Here is a 21256-nt window from a genome sequence, read left to right on the forward strand (position 1 = left end):
TGTCGTCCGTGATTAATAAATCATCCATATATAGACAAAGGATGATTACTCCTTTACTAGCATCCGTTTTCACATAAACTCCATGCTCTGATACATATTTCTTGAAGCCAATGTCCTTTAGGAAACTATCAATTCTTCTATTCTAAGCTCTTGGATTTTCTTCAAACCATATATCGTTTTCTTCAACTTGTATAATTTCAGCTCTTAGTCTTTCACAACAAAACCAGGGGACTGTCATACATATACCTCCTCTTCAAGAGGTTCATTAAAAAACATGGATTTAACATCCATTTGGTAAATAGGCCAATTATGGTTATTTGCGATACCAAAACAAGCCTAATAGTTTCAATCCTAGCAGACGGTGCAAATACCTCCTCAAAGTCTATACCTTCTCTTTGCAAAAATTCCTTAGCCATTAATCGAGCCTTATGCTTAATTATCTCACCCTTGGGATTTTCCTTCACTTTGAACACCCACTTCACACCAATTTCCTTTTTACCTTTTGGTAGATCAACTACCTCTCAAGTACTATTTTGTCAATGGATTCCAACTCCTCTTTCATAGTACAAATCCACTTTGGATCACTTAAAACCTCTTCCACATTAATAGGTTCAAATTCGGCCATAAGTGCAAAATGAACGAAATCACCATCATCATTATCATGAAACAACTTATAATCTTGAAGTCTTTGAGGCAAACCCCTTTGCCTTGTTAACCTCATGGCATTTCCTTCATTTCGGGCTTCGATGACATGCTGTTTTATCTTTCCTACTTCCTCAGAACCTGGAAATTTGAACCTATAACCGATTACATGATTCTGGTAACCGGTTACAGACTGCTGGTAACCAGTTACACCATGCTGCAGCTGCTTCAATTTATCGATTACAACATCCCAATTGATCACGATCCTCCTATTAACAACATCAAACTGTTTGTAACCACCGTAGAGTGATATTCAACAAGAATCATCACCTCTCCCTTATCATCCAACTTCTTTCTAAGTTGACCCGACACATGTCGGTATGCAATGGAACCAAAAAATTTCAAGTGGTTCAGATTTGGCTTGAACCCCGACTGTAGTGGGGAATTCATGATCATCAAGTTATGGATAAGCTAGAGATTAAATAACAAGAGTCGCCACCGCGCTTTTATTGTTTCCAAGGGAAAAGGGAAAAAGTACGAACAAAACCCAAAATTAAGAAGTTTTCAAATCAAAACTAATAAAAAGTCAGAGATCACGGATAAGGGGGTTGGTTACACAGAGGGAAGGTGCTAGCGCCCAAAGTGTCCTAGGTACTCCTAGGGAGCCCTTTTTGTGTGCATATGTATTTTGTACAAAGTGATGTTTACAAACAAATAGAATGAGGGGATGAGAAAACAATTCATTAATTATATTTTTGTGTTTGATAAGACCTTCGGTCTTGTGCCTACGTACCAACATAAAAATGAGGGATCAAAACCTTGTATTTCATGATACAAATTTCAAAATGGATGCATTACTTTTAATAAAAATTAAGTTTGAAAGGCACAAAAGCCTAAAATGGTTTGAATGAGTTAGTTCTTTTTGGCTTTTTGAAAGTTTAAGTCAAGTATAGTTAAGTTTATTTACAAATTTGATTTATGAAAAGAAGTTTAAAAATGCAATGGCATAAGGCCAAAGTTTCTATCTTTTTTGCAAAAATGGTCAAAGTTTAGAACAAAAGTAGTTCACACAAAGAAGATTTTGAAAAATGGAGGGAGAGATTTTGAAATTAAAGAAATGGGGAGAAGATGAAGAGACTATCCTATGTACAAAATCAAAACTTTAGAGTTGAAAAGATCTGACCAAGTGGGTAGCGATCCAATAGACAAGAATGTCAATAGAAACCCAGAATTCCCTTGGACTTTTAGAATCAGGCAATACATAAATGCACAATTATATTATCTTGAAGAGCAAGACATCAAATAAAGATGGCCCCATCCAAGCTTATCCATTCCACGATCTTCTCCAAAATAGCCCATGCAACAGATGAATTCCACAAGTCATACATTCAAAATAACAACTTCACAATGATCATGTTGCAGATGAATCTTAGAGAGGTCTTCAAAGATGTATCAGATGAATTTCAAATTGCAAGCACTTGATTTCTCAACAAGTTGGCATTGGCCAAGTCCTTTAGCATAGGAAGGTTGCCTAGATTCTAAGTCCATTTGTCCAAGATCAAGCCAACAGTCCACTCAAAAGTTTTTTAGGGTTTTTGTTATTACTATGTACATTAATGGTCAAAGACCACACAAACAAGCAAAGTATACACAAACAAAATATATCACACAATATGGTCCAAATGGACAAAGTGAAAATTGTATTAATCATAAACAATTAGAATGATATGAACAATGACAAATGAAATAGAGTGCTAAAAATAAATTGCATTAAAGTAAAAGCTTGAAATTAAAAGTTAGTAGTTAATTGGTTAGAAGTTAGTATTGTTTTGCTTTTGCTTTTCATTTCAAGACATTCTTTGGAGAACACTCAACCCACTTATCACAAGCATGAATCCTTGAGCCAAAACATCTTCCAAAGGAAGGAAAGAAGGCCAATTTTCCACACAATACCATAAAAGAGGGGAGACTTAAAATCTCACTAACTAGAATGCTTATGCCTTTTATGTCACAAATTTAGCGTTATGTTAAGCAATCGTAATTGGACTTATGTAGAAGTCACAACTATTTGAGACCGGGTAATAGAATTTTGGTGTTAATGCATGTTAGAGACATAGTATAATGAACTATGCTCATGAAATATACCACACACAAAAAGAATATGCAAAAGGTGTGGCCTAATCTCATCCATACTCATGTCAATTTTTCAATCAACTAGCATTAGGACTTTGAGATGTCATAGGCCAAATGGAACGAATGAATGAAGAAGGGGAATAAAAGGAAGTGGGAGGGGAATGGATCAAAACACAAATTGGTCAAAGGAGGACTTTTACCAAATTAATATCATCCATTCATTTTGGGAGATGGAATGTACATTCCATCAATCCCCTAAATCCAATGATATTAATTTAACAAAGTCAAATCAACCTTGACCAAGGTCCAACAACAAGAGTTAAACATAAACAAGTCATCACAATTGGTCAACAAATTTATTTGGCATTTATTCAAATTAAAAATACTAAAACAGTGCATTTAAATTAAATATGGTTTGTCTAATTCCTAAAATCTCATCAAAACACCAAAGAAATGGCCATGAGATTTATCATAGGTCAAACAAGGTCAAAGGACATTGGAGAAAAAAATTCATAATTTTTGGACATTTAAAAATATTCTTAAACAATTAAAAACAAATGTAAAATCAATTAATTCATGAAAAATATTAATAATAATCCAAAAAATATTTTTAATTCAGAATATGAAAGAGAAAAATATTTGAAATTTTTTGGTGAAAGTCCCATATTTTTTTGGATCAATATTGAATTTAATATGAATTGTTGAAAATAATGCAATTAAAATGAAAATTAAAATATCAGAAAAACGTGGACCACTTGATCTCCCTCATTAATTGAGGTGGCAGATCAAGTGGCCACCAGCGCGCGTTCCATGTGGTCACTAGTCAACTGCGCAACACACGTGGTAATGCAAACCAACGCACGAGATTAAAACAAATCAAATGGATCCTATGACTCAGAACCATCCAGCACACCACCGGCGTCCAAGGACCGCTTGTCTTCTCCGGGGAGCCTCGCCGGACTGGTTCAGTCATAACCATCACCAAAATTAAAAAGAAGGACATGATTTTAAAGTAAAAATGGCACTGAGCTCGAATTTGGCCTCAATTCTCTCTAACTCCAAGTATATTGAGAGATACATGGAGTTGAAATTTGAGGTACATGAACTGAGTTCCTTCGATTTAGCCTCAAAGCAACTCAATATTCTTGCCTACATTGGCAGGACTTCAGACAACCAAAGAATCAATAGAATTGAGCAAGAATTTGAGAGAATCGAAGAGTTCAAAATTTCTGGAAAATACCTTCAATGGAGGTCTGGATTCAACTGATCTTGATCTTGCTTGTGCTTGATCTCATTCCATTTGCTTGCAGAAGAAGGATTGGATGCTTACAAGGCTGTGGATTCCTGGAGATTTAAATTTCAAAACAGTGGAAATTCAATCTCAAATTCAAAAGAATTTCTTAGGTTTATCCTTTGCAAAGTGAGGGTTTGAGATGGGGGATCAAAGCTGGCGTGAATGTGTGTAATTCTGAGCATATGGAGCTCTATTTATAGCTGAAATCATTGATATTTGCACACTTGAAATCACTTTCCAAATTTGGTCATTGATGATGCATGGATGCATGGGCGCGCATAGGCCCATAAAATCATTGCCATAAGTCCACAAATGAATGTTAGATAGTCTGAATTGAGCTTGGATTGCAAGGCAAGTGTGCATTTGGATTTGAAGTTTGATCTTTGCCAAGTGATGTCACCATGTTCATGCCACATGCAGCCTATGCATTCCTTATCCAAAATGAATGAATTTGAGCTATTTGGAAAGGTGAGATCAAGAGGAACAACTTTCATGTTCAACACTTTCCCATTTGGAGCTTGGAACTTGGAGAAAATTGAGGTGGAAGTTTGGAAATTTTTGACATATCAAAATTTTTCTAAGTGTCAAGTCATATGTCTCAATATTCCACCTTACTTAACTTTTTATATGAGATTCAAATGAGAAAAGTGTCTTCATCAAAGTTGTAGCTCTCTCAAATACCTTAAAAATGGTCACCAATTTCATATCATTTGGGTTTGAAATGATAGAGTTATGCATTTTTAAAGTTTGGAAAAATCACTTGGTCAATGGTATAGGTCAAAAGTGACCTATAATGTAACCTCATATCACATGCTCAAAAAAGTTGAATTAGCTCCCACTCTAAATATAAAGGTTTAATTAGACACATTGAATTTGATTGTGCAACTTGGAAATCTTTCATCTCATAAAAATTGAGCAAGTTATGGCCTTGGGAAGTTGACTTTCAAATTAGGGTTTAGACAAAATGACCTATAATGTTTCAACATAGAAAATGATTTTCCAAGAAAAACTAGCTCTAGGCCTCAACATGAAAGTTGTTTGGAATGTAATTTAGAGTAAATTTTCTCTTGGAATCATTTTCATATGGTGAAAATTGTAGGAGATAGGGTCTAGGGAGACCCAATTTTGATCAGATGAATTCATCTGGCCAACCACCATCAACCAACTTGCTAATTTCCAATTCTCTTGACTTTCTTGGCTCATGGTAGATCATATATGCATAAGATGATTAAATTTGAAGTCCCCCTTGAGAAATTTGATCAATTGGTGAGATAGATTGTTGGAGAAGTTACTCAAGATACCCAGTCAAACTAGGGTTTCCAAGGCAAATCACCCTCAAACTATTGAAGAAAACTTGACCAATATAACATGTAGAGAACATTGGGACTCATATATGATGCTCATAACCATTATTGGATCAATTCTTGGTTGTGCCCTTTGTTCACGAGGGTCTCAAACCCTAGATGTGAACTTGATGAATCAATGGAATCATGCCCTTCCTACAAAAGAGTTAGACAAATGCAAAGACATATTTTTGGTATTTTGGTTAGTGAAATGATAAAATACAAGTATGATATAATCACAAAGTGCTTGGTGATCTCTCCTAAAACAAACCCAATGAAGGAGGGGTAAGGAGGATGCCAAGGTATGATCCCAATGCTTATGATGAAATTGCATGAGGGATCTTAGGGTCAAAATTGGGGTCTTAGACCGACCATGCTTCCTCCGGTGTTACATTTTCCAGCTTCTTTGTAGGACACATATTCAACAAATAGGCAGTTGTGGATACCACTTTTCCCCATAGCTCCTTCAGCAAGTTCTTCCCCTTCAACATGCTTCTTACCATGTTCATAATTGATCCATTCTTCCTTTCGACTACACCATTTTGTTGTGGTGTATAAGGTGGTACTAGATCATGTACAATCCCTTATTGATCATAAAACCTCCCAAAATCATTTGAGACATATTTGTAACTCCCTGAATTTAATTAATTAATTAATTTGAATTATTTAGATTTTTATTTGATTAATTGATGTTCTAAATTAATTATTGTGTGATTGTTGTAGCGGTAAATTTATGACCAAGAAGCTATGGATAAGCTTAACGTCAATAAAACCAGAGTCTTCACCGCGCTTTTATTGTTTCCAAAGGAAAAGGGAAAAGTACGAACAAAACCCAAAGATAATAAGTTTTCAAATCAAAACTAATAAAATGCCAGAGATTACAGGTAAGGGGGTTGGTTATACAGAGGGATGGTGTTATCACCCAAAGTGTCCTAGGTACTCCTAGGGAGCCCTTTTTTTATGTGTGTATGTTTTTTTGGTATAAAAGATGTTTGAAAAAAAAATAGAGTGTGGGGATGAGAAAAGAACTCATTGATTATATTTTTGTTTTTGACAAGACCTCCGGACTTGTGCCTACGTACCAACATAAAAATGAGGGATCAAAACCTCCTAGTTCGTGGTAACAATTTCAAAGTTTGGTGAATTTCTTTTAATCAAAAGTTTAAATGAAAAAAGGGCACAAAGGGCCAAAAATTTGAATAAAGTTGTTATTTATTTTTGTTTTTTTTGAAATTTTAAGTCAGTATGATTAAATTTATTTACAAATTTGATTTAAGAAAGACTTTGAAAATCCGCGTTGGCATAATGTCAAAGTTTCTATTTAAAATAGGGTCTAACTTTGAAATCACAAGCAAAGAAAGTTTTTGAAAAAGGGGAGAGATTTTGAAATTTAAGAAGTGGGATAAGATGAAGAGGCTATCCTAAGCACAAAAATTAAAAGTTACGAGTTGAAAAGGTCTGACCAATAGGATGCAATCCAACAGACAAGAATGTCATATAGAAAACCCATTTTCCCTTTGGAGTTTGAGTCAAGCAATAATCAATGAGCAATTAGCAGTATCCAAACATTATGAAGATCAAGGCATCAAATAAAGATATCCATATCCAAACAAGCAATCCCAAAAGCTAGCAGCCTTCTTTGTCTTCCCATGTATCAGATGAAATATTCCTTGATCAACTCAGAGCAAAGCATCAGACATAAGATCAAAATAACAATTCAGCATAAAGAAAAAGTAGCAGATGAATTTAAATAGAGCTCAAGGCTTGCATCAGATGAAGGCTTAGTTCACAATAACTTGGTCTCAAAATGTTGGCATTGGCCAAGTCCTTTTTTCACAGGGAATGTTGCCTAACCCTAAGTCCAAGAGTTCAGATCAAGATCAACGGTCCACCAAACATTTTTTAGGGTTTTTGTTGTTATTAAGTATTTTAAGGTCCTAAGACCACAAACAAAACCAAAATGCACAAACAGTATATACAATCACAAGATATGACTCAAATGAGCAAAGTGAAAATGACATAAACCTAAACAAGTTAGATGGAATGTAAATGGCAATGAATGATAAATGACTGAAATTTAAATTGCATAAAGTAAATGACTTGAAAGTAAAGCAATATTAACAAGAGTTAGTCAAAGGTAAGTCAAGTGTTAGTGGTGATTTTTTTAATTGATTAAGTCATTCTTTGGATAACACTCAACCATTCATTCACAAGTATGAATATTTAAACCAAGACATCTTCCATGAGAAGGGCTCCAACTTGGATAATTCAACAAGTATGCCACTAGCTCTCATGAAAGGAAAAAAGTTCAAGTTTCCACACAATACCATAAAGAACGGGAGACTTACAATCTCACTTACTAGAATGTTATGCCTTCAGGGTCAAATTTAGCTCTATGTTAAGCAATCGTAATTAGACTTATGTAGAAGTCACAACTATCTAAGGCCGAGCAATAAAAATTTAGGTGTTAATGCATGTTATAGATTTGGTATGAAGAACCAAACTCCTAAAATATACCACACACTAAAAGAAAAGATCAAGAGGGATGAACCTATCTCAGTCATACTTGTATTGGTTCATCTGACACAAGGTCATTGATGAACCAATTAGCCTTAAGACATTAGAGATTTCATTGGTCAAATAAGGGAATGGGAAAAAATAGGGATGAAGATGAAGAGGGAGGGGGATATAGAAACACAAATTGATCAGGGGGGACTTTATCAAATTAAAACCATTCATTCATTTTGGGAGATGAAATGTATATTTCATCAATCCCATCAATCCAATGGTTTTAATCCAACAAAAGTTAAACCAACCTTGACCAAGATCCAAACAAATAGTCAAACATCACAAGACCATAAAAATGGCTCAACATAATTTTTTCACATTTAATCAATTAAAAAACAATTTAAAAATGAATTAAAATATATTTTAATTTGGTCAAAACCTAAAATCTCTTCAAAACATAAAATAAATGGCCAAGAGATTTATCCTAGGTCAAACAAGGTCAAAGGACCTTAGACAACAAATTTCATGATTTTTAAAAAGTCAGAAGTATTTTTAAATAATTAAAAATATACATAAAAACATTTAATTCATGAAAAATATCAAAATTAATCCAAAAAATAATTTTAATTCAGAATATGAAATAGAAAAATATTTAAAGATTTTTGGTGAAAGTCCCATATTTTTTGGCTTAAAAATGAAATTAATATGAATTAAACAAAATAAAAGGATTAAACATAAAATCAGAAATTAAAATAAAAATAGATAAAACAAGGCCCATCAGATCTCACTCATTAATTGAGGTGGCAGATCTGATGGCCACACGCGTGCGTTCCATGGTGGTCTTGAGTCAAAGAGAAGCACACGTGATAATTGTAGCGGTAAATTCATGACCATCAAGATATGGATAAGCTAGACGTCAATAACATCAGAGTCGCCACCGTGCTTTTATTGTTTTCAAGGGAAAAGAGAAAAGTACGAACCAAACCTAAAAGATAAGAAGTTTTCAAATCAAAACTAATAAAATGTCAGAGATTACAAGTAAGAGGGTTGGTTATACAGAGGGAAGGTGTTTTCACCCAAAGTGTCCTAGGTAATCCTAGGGAGCCCTTTCTTGTGTGCATATGTGTTTTTGTACAAATGATGTTTGCAATAAATAGAATGGAGGGATGAGAAGAGAATTCATTAATTATATTTTTGTGTTTGACAAGACCTTCGGACTTGTGCCTACGTACCAACATAAAAATGAGGGATCAAAACCTCGTAATTCGTGGTATCAATTTCAAAGTGAGTGAGTTGCTTTTAACAAAATTTTAAGTTTAACAAAGGCACAAAGGCCTAAAAGGGGTTTGGATGAGTGTTAGTTCTTTTTGGCTTTTAAAATTTTAAGTCAAGTATAGTTAAGTTCATTTACAAGTTTGTTTAAGAAAAAGAGTTTGAAGATGCAATGGCATAAGGCCAAAGTTTCTAATTTGCAATATGGTCAAAGTTTAGAAATCACAATCAAAGAAGATTTTTAAAAGAGGGAGAGATTTTTGAAAATTAAAGAAATGAGGGGAAGATGAAGAGACTAGTCCTAAGCACAAATTTTAAAGTTGAGAGTTGAAAAATATTTGACCAATGGGCTGTAATCCAATAGACAAGAATGTCATATAGAAACTCAAATTTCCCTTAAACTTTAGAATCAAGCAATATCAATACACAAATAGCAAGATGAAGAGCAAGGCATCAAATAAAGATAGCCACATCCAAGCTTAGCAAATCCATGATCTTCTTCAAAATTCCCCATGTATCAGATGACTTCAAAGGTAGGCATTAGACACAAGTTCAAAATAACAGCTTCAATATGATCATGTTGCAGATAAACTCAAATGGATCTTCAATATTGTATCAGATGAATGTTCACTTCACAAGCACTTGGTTTCATGAAAGTTGGCATTGGCCAAGTCCTTTGCATAGGGAGTGTTGCCTAATTCTAAGTCCAATGTCTCATATTAAGTCCAATAGTCCACACAAAAATATTTTTTAGGGTTTTTGTTCTTATTATGTACATTTAGGTCAAAAGACCACAAACACAAACAAGTATATACAAACATAATATATTCACAAAGTATGGCTCAAGTGAGCAAAGTGAAAATGACATTAAAGTAAACAAACTGAATGATATGAATAATGGAAAATGAATAAAGACTTGAAATTAAAGTGGATAAAAGTAAATGGCTTGAAATTAAATGTTAGTTGTTAGTTGATTAGAAGTTAGTATTGCTTTTGCTTTTGTTTTGTTTAAGTCATTCTTTGGAGAACACTCAACGCACTATTCACAAGCATGGATCCTTGAACCAAGACATCTTCCAAAGGAAGGAAAAAAGGCCAAGTTTCCATACAATACCATGAAAGAGGGGAGACTTACAATCTCACTTACTATAATGCTATGCCTTTTGTGTCACAAATTTAGTGCTATGTTAAGCAATCGTAATTGGACTTATGTAGAAGTCACAACTATTTGAGGTCGGGCAATAGAATTTTGGTGTTAATGCATGTTAGAGACATAGTATAATGAACTATGCTCATAAAACATACCACACACAAAAAGAATATGCAAAAAGGGTGGACCTAATCTCATCCATACTCATGTTGATTTTGCAATCAACTAGCCTTAGGATATAGAGATATCATAGGTCCATGACATGAATGAATAAAGAAGGGGAATGAGATGAAGAGGGAGGGGGAATGGAATCAACACAAATTGGTCAAATGAGGACTTTTACCAAATTAAGATCATTCATTCATTTTGGGAGATGAAATGTACATTTCATCAATCCCCTAAATCCAATGATCTTAACTCAACAAAGTCAAATCAACCTTGACCAAGGCCCAACAACACAAGTCAAACTCAACAAGTCAAAATTAGAAGCTCAACACAATTTATTTGACATTTAATCAATTAAAAACAATTAAAATATGCATTAAATTAAATTATGGTTTGTCAAATTCCTAAAACCTTATCAAAACACCAAAGAAATGGCCATGAGATTTATCGTAGGTCAAACAAGTTCAAAGGACCTTGGAGAAAAAATTTCATAATTTTTGGAAACTTAAAACTATTTTAAAACAATTAAAAATATTCACAAAATAATTAAATCATGAAAAATATTAATAATGATCCAAAAAATAATTTTAATTCAGAAAATGAAAGAGGATTTTTTTTTGGTGAAACTCTCATATTTTTTGCATCAATATTAAATATAAAATGAATTAATGAAAATAAAACAAATAAAATAAAAATCAAATAATCAGGAAAAAAAACGTGGACCACTTGATCTCTCTCGTTAATTGAGGTGGCAGATCAAGTGGTCTCAAATGTGCAATCCACGATGGACTATAGTTAGCGTGCCACACATATGGTCATTCAAACCAATGCACGAGATTATTTCATTTCAAACGGATCATGTGGCTCTAAACCTGCCAACTCACTACCGGAGCTACATCTCCGGTCTCTTTCTCCGATGAGCTTCACCGGACTGGTTTAGTCATAACCATCACCCAAATTTAAAAGAAGGACATGATTTTAAAGTAAAAATGGCACTGAGCTCGAATCTGGCCTCAATTCATCATAACTCCAAGTATATTGAGAGATACAAGGAGTCGAAATTTGAGGTGCATGATCTGAGTTGCTTCGATTTGACCTCAAAGCAACTCAATCTTGTTGCCTACATTGGTAGGACTTCAGACAACCAAGGATCCAAGAGAATTATGGAGAATTGAGTGAGAATCGAAGAGATGAAAATTTCTGAAAAATACCTTCAATGCAGGTCTAGATTCGATTGTTCTTGCTTTGGCTTGTGCTTGATCTTGCTCAGAATGCTTCCATAAGTAGATTAGAATGATTAAAAGGTCTTGGATCCCTGGAGATTTGAATCTCAAAATAGTAAGATTCAAACTCAATTTCCAATGGAAATTCTCAGGTTTATCCTCTCAAATGGAAGGGTTTGGTGTTTGGGATCAAAGCTGGCACGAAGGGGTCCTCATTTCTGATGCATAGGGTCTCTATTTATAGCCAATTTAAGTGATATTTGCACCCTTGAAGTGAACTTCCAAATTTGGCAATGTGTGATGCATGGGTGCATGGGCGTGTACAGGCCCATGAAATCATGTCATTTGGTCCATAATTGAATACAAACAAGTATGAGATCATGTTGGAATGCTAGGGAATGATGCATGGAAGTTTGAAGTTAAATCTTGCCAAATGATGATGCAATGTTCAAGCCATGCCCAGCCTATTCAAATCTTGTCCAAAATGGATGAAATTGGACTTTTTGGAAAGATTAGATCAAGAGGACCAACTTTCATGTTGAATACGTTTTCATTTGAAGTTTTTATCATGATGAATTTTGAGGTGGAAGTTTGGAAATTTAAACATATCAAAAAAAATTCTAAGTGTCAAGCCATATGTTCACTTATTCCACCTTGACTAACTTTTTATGTGAGCTTCAAATGAGAAAAGTTCATTCATAAACGTTGTAGATCTATAAAAGTACTTCAAAATGGTCACAAACTTGACCTCATTTGGATTTAATATGAAGGAGTTATGCATTTTTAAAGTTGAGGAAAATCACTTGTTCAATGGCATTGGTCCAAAATGACCTATAATGTATCCTCATATCACATGATCATAAAAGTTGAATTAGATCTTCCTCCAGACATAAAAGTTAAAGTAGACACCCTTAATTTGATTTTTCAACTTGGAAATCTTTCATCTCATAAAAATTGAGCAAGTTATGGCCTTGGGAAGTTGACCTCCAAATTAGGGTTTAGACAAAATGACCTATACTCCTTCACCATAAAAAATGACTTTCCAAGCAAAACTAGCTCTAGAATTAAAAATTAAAGTTGTTTGGAATGTCATTTAGAGTAACTTTTAGCTTGAAATAATTTTCATATGACACAAATTGTAGGAGATAGGGTCTAGGGGACCCCAGTTTTTATTAGATGAATTCCTCTGATCAACCAACATCAACCAACTTGCTAGCTTGTAATTATCTTGAATTTTGGGACTCATAGGAGATCATATATGCATAAGTTGATGAAATTTGAAGTATTCCTTGAAATATTTGATCAATTGTTGAAGAAGTTTGGTGAAGAAGTTACATAGGACACCCAGATGAACTAGGGTTCCCACTGCAAACCAACTCCAAACTCTTGATGATTTCTTGATCAAAATAACATTTGAAGCACATGGGGATCCATATATGATGTCTAAATCCATTGTATACCAATTCTTAATTGAGCTCCTTGCAATGAGGGTCTTGAACCCTAGATATGAGTTTGATAGATCAAAGGTGAGCATGTGCCCTACCTACAAAAGAGTTAGACAAAATGCAAAGACATATTTTTGGGATTTTAGTTAGTAAAGATGATAAAATACAAAGTATGATACAATCAAATGGTGCTTGGTGATCTTTACCAATAAAAACCCAATGAATGATGGGTAAGGGGGATGCCAAGGTGTGATCCTAATGCTAATGCATATGATGAGATATCATGAGGGATCTTATGGTCAAAATTGGGGTCTTACAGCTGCCCCTATTTAAGAACGTTCTAACTGAGGAGATGAAGGTTAAAATCTTCGTATCGACTCAGTAGAATGAGCTTAAATAACAACATATAGAAACAAGTTTTGGTCCCTAAGAGACCTCATGATGCATATGCTATGAATGTTAAAATAAATCTTTGTGGGGAAATATTGCCATAAAGGAAAAGAATACGGATAGACTGAAAGTCCGCAGGAGCATAATGCATTCCATAAGAAAAACTCACTAGGGAGACAGAGACTCTGGGGGGAATAAAAAGGGTTGTGCGTAGGCCAGGCTACGACTTAAAAACTACTGGGGGACTAGAGGAATTCCATGAAAATAAATCAATGGAAAGACTCAGCCGAGGAACAAAGGAACACCTGCAGGGGAAACGAGTAAATCAGAACCAAACTAAAATACTCGAACCAAGCAGGAACATCGATTTTACTAAGGAAATACGCAAATCAAACTCGAATGAGGAAGAAAAGATCTTCAACACAGGAGGAGCAGAAATATATTATCCATTACCGTTACTGGATACGGGGATAACATAATCTGACAGGGAGGACATCCGTTACCGGTTAGGGTAAACATATCAAGGATGACTCGCTGAGGGCCACCAGGAGGTGTATTCATTACCGGTTACTGGGTAAGAATAGACTTGCTAGGGAAAAGCTAAACATAGGATTTACAACTACCGATTACTGGGCAGAAGACCAAAAAGGAGAGAATACCCGTCACTAGTTAAAATGAACATATCAAGGATAGACTCAAAGGAAAGAAAATTCGTCATCAGTTAAGATGAACATATCAACGATAGACTTGCCCGGGGATGTTAAGAAGGATACCCGTCATCGGTTAAGATGAACATATCAAGGATAAACCGCCTGAACAAAGTAGGAATTACATCTATCGAATGCTGGATAGAATACCAGAAAGAGAATATTCGTCACCGGTTAGGATGAACATATCAAGGATAGACTTTGCAGGGAAGAATAGGAATTATATCTATCATTTACTGGATAGAAAACCACAAAGAGGATATCCATCACCGGTTAAAGTGAACATATCAAGGATAAACTCTACGAAGGGGAGAAGATCAGGATTTACAACTACCAATTACTGGGTAGAAGACCGCAAAGAGAAGGAAACCCGTCATCGGTTAGGATGAACATATCAAGGATTAACTCTCTGGGGAACAAAATAGGGATTACAACTACCTTTTTACTAGGTAGAATATCAAAGGGAAAATATCTGTCACTGGTTAGGATGAACATATCAAGGGTAAACTCAAAAGGGGGGAAGAAAATATTTGTCATCGGTTATGATGAACATATCAAGGATATACTTCCTGGGGAAACGTGAAAACGAATCCGCTGTTACTTTTGTCGGGTATTGGGCAAGAAGTAACAAACTGCAAACTAACAAAAAATATCACTAGTTACTCGGTAATAAACTCTCAGGGGGTCAAAAGCATCTGTCTAGGTAAGATCTAGAAAGAAACGGTCAATCAAGACTCAACCCATTAAGGATATAACTCAAGGGGAATGGTTCCATCCAGTTAATCAACTGGAGAGGACACTGAAATAATAATCATCCACGAGGAAATAACTCAATGGGGAAGGGAGAAAGGTTAAAGTCTTTCTGCTTAAGGGGTTGACACTCTACAATTGAAAGAGGACAAACACACCAGCCCTGTATGCGGATAAAGTCCCACCACAACAGAGAGTCAAAATAACAATGAATCACAAGGTGTAATGATGCAATAATGAAATTTCCGAATGTATATTGTCGCACCTCGAAAAATGGGGATACGACTTCAAAGCGAAGCGCGATCGAACGCTCGCAATGATGGACTGAACAGAGTCGCCACCGAACTTTATTTATTCCTTAAAAGGAAAGGGGAAATATCGATAAAACCCAAGACAAAAAGAAAGGATAAGATATGGTCATCGCAACCAATATCAGGGTTCGGGAGTCGATTACGCAAGGGGAAGGTATTAGCACCCCTCACGTCCGTTGTACTCAACGGGAACCATTAGGTCAGTTGTGTGCATTAATGTTAGTTTGAAATGTTAGGCTTTTCAATTTATTAGGTGGGAAAGAAAGAATAAAAGAGAGGAAAAATGTTTTTGGATTTTTTAACGAAGGACTAAACCTAAGTTTTTTATTAGTGGGCCTGACAAGATTTAAAAATCCTGCTCCTACGTATCTCAAAAGAGAAATCAAGGCTTACGTAGTTCTGGGTAGAAAAATGTTTGTTTGTTGGTCGATTTTAGCGAAAGCTATATTTTATTAATCGACAAAAACATCGTTTTACCCAAAACAGATGAGGAGTGGACGCATACCACACATCAAACGGATTTATAAATCTACATTCGGAAAAGCGTCATTTATCTCTACTCAACAATCGTGGCCGAAACATTGTTTTGAATCACCTTAAGACAATATATCTTTCATTTATGAAAAAGGTTTTTTGATTAGTCGCACGGCGGCGAGAAAAGAGTTTGATTGGTTGGATGTATTTTGAATGATGGCGAGAGCTTGGATGAGCGAGATATACATCTCGAATCCTAGCCTCAGGAGTGCACGGTATACACCATGTTCCATTTCCATCTTTATTGAAAAGTATTAAGGTATGAATTAGGTATTTTGAAGTTTGAAAGACGAGTACTTGTGACCTACAAGCTCTTACAGCTTGGGTCTAATACTCGGGACTACGTCTGGACATTCCACCCAGGCAGTCTGTTTCTTTCCAATATTTATTAAGAAAATGATTCGAATATTTATGAGTGTTTTGGAGAGAAGACGAATATTTATGGCTTACAAGCTCTTACAGCTTGAGCCTAATATTCGGGATTACGACTGGATATTCCCTCCAGGTAATCTTTTTCTTCCAACTTTATTAAGAAGATGGTTTGAGATATTTACAAGTGTTTTGGAGAGAAGACGAATATTTATGGCTTGCAAGCTCTTACAGCTTGAGCCTAATATTCGGGATTACGACTGGATATTACATCCAGGTAATCTTTTTCTTCACGTTTTATTTAGAAAAAGATTTGAATATTAAACTAAAATAATTAAAGTACAAAGGTTTGAAATCATTGAAAGTTAAGTTGATATTGCTTAAGAGCTCATTGTAAGGAGGCCCAAGAGTAAGTCACGGGACCGAAAACAAACTGAAATTGAAAGCGACCGAATTTAGCTTCAAGCTTACTTAAAGTGGACTTCTGTGTGAGTCACTCTACAAGAAACTGAGCACTAAATCTATGCGCCCAAACAATTTTGGAAGTTAAATTAAATTTTAACTCCGAAATCGCAACGCAATGAAATACAACATAAAATAACAATAGCAACCAAATATTATTATTACAGTAGTGTCACAATTTTTTTTACATCAACTCAAGGTAATCGAAAAAAATAAAAAGTTGAAGACAACACACACGTGTTATCCACAATAAATCTGCATTGCAACAGTATCGAAATAGAGTTAAAAGAATAAAATATGAAAACAATATTATTATACTATAAAAAGAAATATGTATATATATAATTAAAAAACAGAAGTATATATTATACTATATAAAAAAAAGTAGTATATCAAACTACACAAAAAAAACTAAAAAAAATATATGTATGTATCGCAAAAAAAAACAGAACACATATATATATATATATATATAAGACGTTGAAGAGAGTAAAGTAATGTATATATATAAATTTATGGAACTAACAGAGTGTATATATTTAAGCTTAGAACTGAAACATATAAAACTTAGAAAAAAACAGTATGTATATATCATAAAAGTAAACGTGTATGTTAGACCTAAAAATAGAAAATAAAAAGTTCATTATAAAACTAACAACATTTATATTATAAAACTAAAACAAAAGTATATTATAAAACTAAAAATATAGTAAACCTAAAATCTAAAAGTTATATCTGTAAATATAAAATTTTACAAAACTAAACTAAACCCCTATTGTAAAAAACTAGTAGAAAAAAAAATTGCAGGGAGAGGAAAATCATGGTAGCGATTGTGGTGGCCACCGGAACAGTAACGAGGCGGAGGAACTTGTAAGGGTTTTCGCTGTGAATGGTTGGGTTTGCGGTGTAGATTGTGAGGGAGAATCGATGAAGGTTTCGTGAGGAAGATGGTGAAGTGAGGAAAATGAAGGGTGGCGGCGGATTTAGGGTTGGAGTGAGGAAATGAGTGATGGCTAAAGAGTGAAGTCCTCCTCCGAATTTTTCGTTTTCAAATTCTCTCCGCCTCCCCTCATTGCCTTCTTTTTTTCTCTCTCACCAACTCGTCTCCTTTTATGCTCACAGATTAGGGTTCTTGGATTTGGTATTCAAAAGCTCAAAGAAGCAAATTCCGGAAGTGCTTTTGGATGCTCAGAATTGGAGTGCCTTCTTTGATCATTGGACTCGGAAAGGTAATCTGAACCACACTTTCTCCAATTGTTTTGTCTGGATGCCAAATTGGGAATTTTTTGAAATTTTACTACTTGACAATTGCTTTGGTTTTATTACTGCAGGATGTGAGCCTTATTGTTGTTTTAACTTTGCAGGTGCATTTCATGGAGCGCCATAACTGACCCGTCTGCCTTCACTTTCAAATTGATCAATCGAAAGCTGTCTAACCATGCCACCTAATGCTTCACCAGTCTCTGCAGCAACAACTACAGCTCTATGATGCAGCCGAACTCCGCCAGAAACATTGTTATTTGACCCTACAGAATCAAGCTTAATCGGGGAAGATGCGTGTTTGACACTTGGGGTAGCCTCAGCCCCACGGTTTCTGTCAGGTAATTCCACTTCTCCATTTTCTTGCCGTGCCTTGGCAACAGCCAGTGCAGCACTAATAGCTTCGGCTTCAGTAAATCCTCAATGACAACAACAAATATTCTTTCTTCTCTGTAGTGCAAATTGATCGCTGTTATGAAATATCATGTGTTGATGCAACTTATTTGGCATGGAATTGATTATCATTGATGCTAATGATTGGCTGACTTGTGCAATGGTGCTACAGGATAGAGCATGCCATCTTAATTACTTGCTCGCATGGTTGCACTCAAGTAGAATTTTTCCAGCCTGTGGATAGACTTCTTGTTTTGTACTTCCTTGATAACTCCATGGCTGCATGTTGTTGTTGCTGCATGCCGGGACTGCTAAAGATATGGAGGGAGTTCAATGGAGATGCCGGATTGGAAGACCGTTACCGCTCAAGCTTCGCAAAAAATCTGATTGTGATCTATGACCACTACATTGTGCAACCAAATGGCATAAGAATAGCTTCCGCCACAAAATGTAATTGCTCATGGTTTGAAACTGACTCTGAAGTTGCTCAGAATCTAAAATGAATTGCTCATTCGGCGGCGGAAACTCTCCGTTAATAGCATGTATCCGTTTTGGACAAAACAACAACCTCTCTAAAGTAAGTAGTGCAAATGCAATTGTCTTTTCTAATGCCTTCTTTGGAGGTTTCCTTCTGAGGTTGATATTCTAGTTGTTGCTGTTTCGTTTTTTTTTCTTGCAGGTTTTGAAATATTGGATGGCCGGCATGCTGGCATAGAAACAAATGATCCTGCAGCAAAAGCTAGAACCTTGATAAGCTGGCGGGTGTTATGGATGGTCCAACCTTCATCATAGAATCACTCATCAACAGCTCTTCAGCTAATAACTAAAACTCTAAAGAAACATGGTGTGGCAGCCCAAAGCTTAATACCCCATCCGGCAATATACTTATCTGTACTTGTACCTGAACATGACTCCGAAGCAATGGAACGGTGGTCCTTGCTGATTGGCCATGAAGTTTAAATTTTTATGGCTTCGTAGCATGTTGCAAATTTCATCTTGACATGAGCTGAACTGAGTTGGTTTTCTAAATGGTTATATTATATGCTGCCAACTTGCTTTTTGTTGTTGTGAGTTTTTAAACTTGTCATTCTTTATTGGTTTCAGGTGATACCGTAACCGTAAGCACTTCATCCTGGGTAACGGCGGCTGAAAAGTGGTTGAACTTGTTACCGGTTCTTCTAGAATTCTGGACTGTCGAAGATTGGTTCGAGGAGTGAGCTTGGTGTGAAATTCCAACCGGAACGGAAAGATTGTGGCATTGTTGGAGGTGGTGATGGTTTGCGTAGAGGCTTTGCTTTCACGCACTTCCTGGCCCTTTTGCCTTTCACAGGATTGACTGAACTAGTTATGCAGGAACTTGTTGCCTCGGATAAAACAGAACCACATATACTCGTTAACACATCAGCTGCAACAGTCTCTCTTTCATCTTGAAGAACTCCAAAACCTTTCACCCTGGCAGTCATGTTATATCCCCTCCAAAGAGCACGCCCAGAGCGCATTCTCCGATTTCTTGCAATGTCATCTGCCATCACTGAAGCTGCATTCAAGATATCAAGTATAGAAGTATTTGGCATCAAGTCAGTTTTGGCTTTATAAAACTTCCTGAGCTTGTCGTTATCTTTTTTTTATTTTTTCAAAACAATCAGACTTGTGATTTTTGTAATAGAACTCAACACAGTCTGCCATTGTCTTGTGGTCAAGGAAGGTAGCTATTTTCCGAAAATCTTTTCCAAAGGCAGCAAATTTCTTCAAGAAAATATTTCTCTCTTCTGAAGTCCAAGGGTTTATCACGGCCCTTTCTTTCTCAATAGCCAGTGGATCTTCAACCAGCCCATTACTAGATAAAAACATTGAATTCATTTTGTCCTTTTGATCCAAAATTAATGCTGGCATCTTTAAAGTGCTTCTGTGAATTTCATGTTTAGATTTCGAAAGTAGTTGGCTTGTATACTTAATCAATTCAGACGTTGAAACCAACCTTTGTTGGTTTCCTGCTGGGAAGGGAAATCGAAAGGAAATAGAAGACCGCTTCTTCTGACGACTATAACTGGCTTCAAGTTTCTTGTGAGATTTTGGGCGTTTTGAATTTAAATAGAAGGTTTATTGGATATTGTATGGAAATGGCTCTTTATTGATTTTCATGGAAAGTTATGAATGAAAATGTAGTTTACTGCATGAAATGTTATGAATAAAAATATATGAGTTTTGGATATTTGATTATAAAATGGATAATTGAGAAGTTGGTTTATAAAATGGAAAGGACTTTTAGGCCTAATCCCAAAACTAACTTAAATATCTATTTAAATAATAATAACAAATCAGTAAAAACCAAATTAAAAATCAAATTAATTTATAATTCATTTAAAATTACTTGGATGCCAACTCTAACATTCATTTGGAAATAAAAATCGATTAGAGTTTTAGTCGTTAGTAAAAATAAACAATTAAGATTAAATTGACAATTGGAATTTAAACTTAATTTGAAATTAAAATCAAATTAAAAATAAAAAGAAGTCAAGATATTAAAATCCATCTTATAATCAAAAGCACCATGATCAAAAAGGCATAGGCAATGACCAATGTGCAACAAAAATATGGAGTTGGGAATGAATGTATGCAAATGAATTTTAGGCCAAGTGCCAATCAAAATAAAAAATTCAGGGTCAAAATCGGGGTATGACAGTTGCCCCTATTTAAGTATCTTCTACTAGATCATATGAAGCAGGACACTCTTCATATGATCATAGTGGGAGATGGTTAAATACTAAAAAGACCCGGATTTTGATCCTGAATCCCTATGACATGGTGTGACATGATATGATATGATATGACATGATATGATATGATATGACATGATATGATATGACATGATATGCATGGATGCAGGATTTTTTTTGTAATTTTC

The 21256-nt window shown here is 35.2% G+C and overlaps 1 protein-coding gene and 1 long non-coding RNA gene across 2 annotated transcripts; one reads left to right on the top strand and one right to left on the bottom strand.

Annotated features, from left to right (window-relative positions):
• The first annotated feature begins 17387 nt into the window (after positions 1-17387).
• On the top strand, positions 17388-18652 carry LOC127127214 (uncharacterized). Its single transcript, XR_007805282.1, has 3 exons — positions 17388-17927; positions 18063-18299; positions 18524-18652. It is a non-coding gene; the product is annotated as an uncharacterized LOC127127214 (long non-coding RNA).
• Positions 18653-19529: 877 nt separating this feature from the next.
• On the bottom strand, positions 19530-20244 carry LOC127130951 (uncharacterized). Its single transcript, XM_051059902.1, has 2 exons — positions 19992-20244; positions 19530-19888 (listed from the first exon to the last, which is right to left on the bottom strand). Exons 1-2 carry the CDS (start codon positions 20242-20244, stop codon positions 19530-19532), a joined length of 612 nt encoding a protein of 203 aa, XP_050915859.1.
• Between the last annotated feature and the right edge of the window lie 1012 nt (positions 20245-21256).

The sequence above is a fragment of the Lathyrus oleraceus genome, chromosome 3, assembly GCF_024323335.1.
Source record: "Lathyrus oleraceus cultivar Zhongwan6 chromosome 3, CAAS_Psat_ZW6_1.0, whole genome shotgun sequence".
Taxonomy (NCBI): domain Eukaryota; kingdom Viridiplantae; phylum Streptophyta; class Magnoliopsida; order Fabales; family Fabaceae; genus Lathyrus; species Lathyrus oleraceus.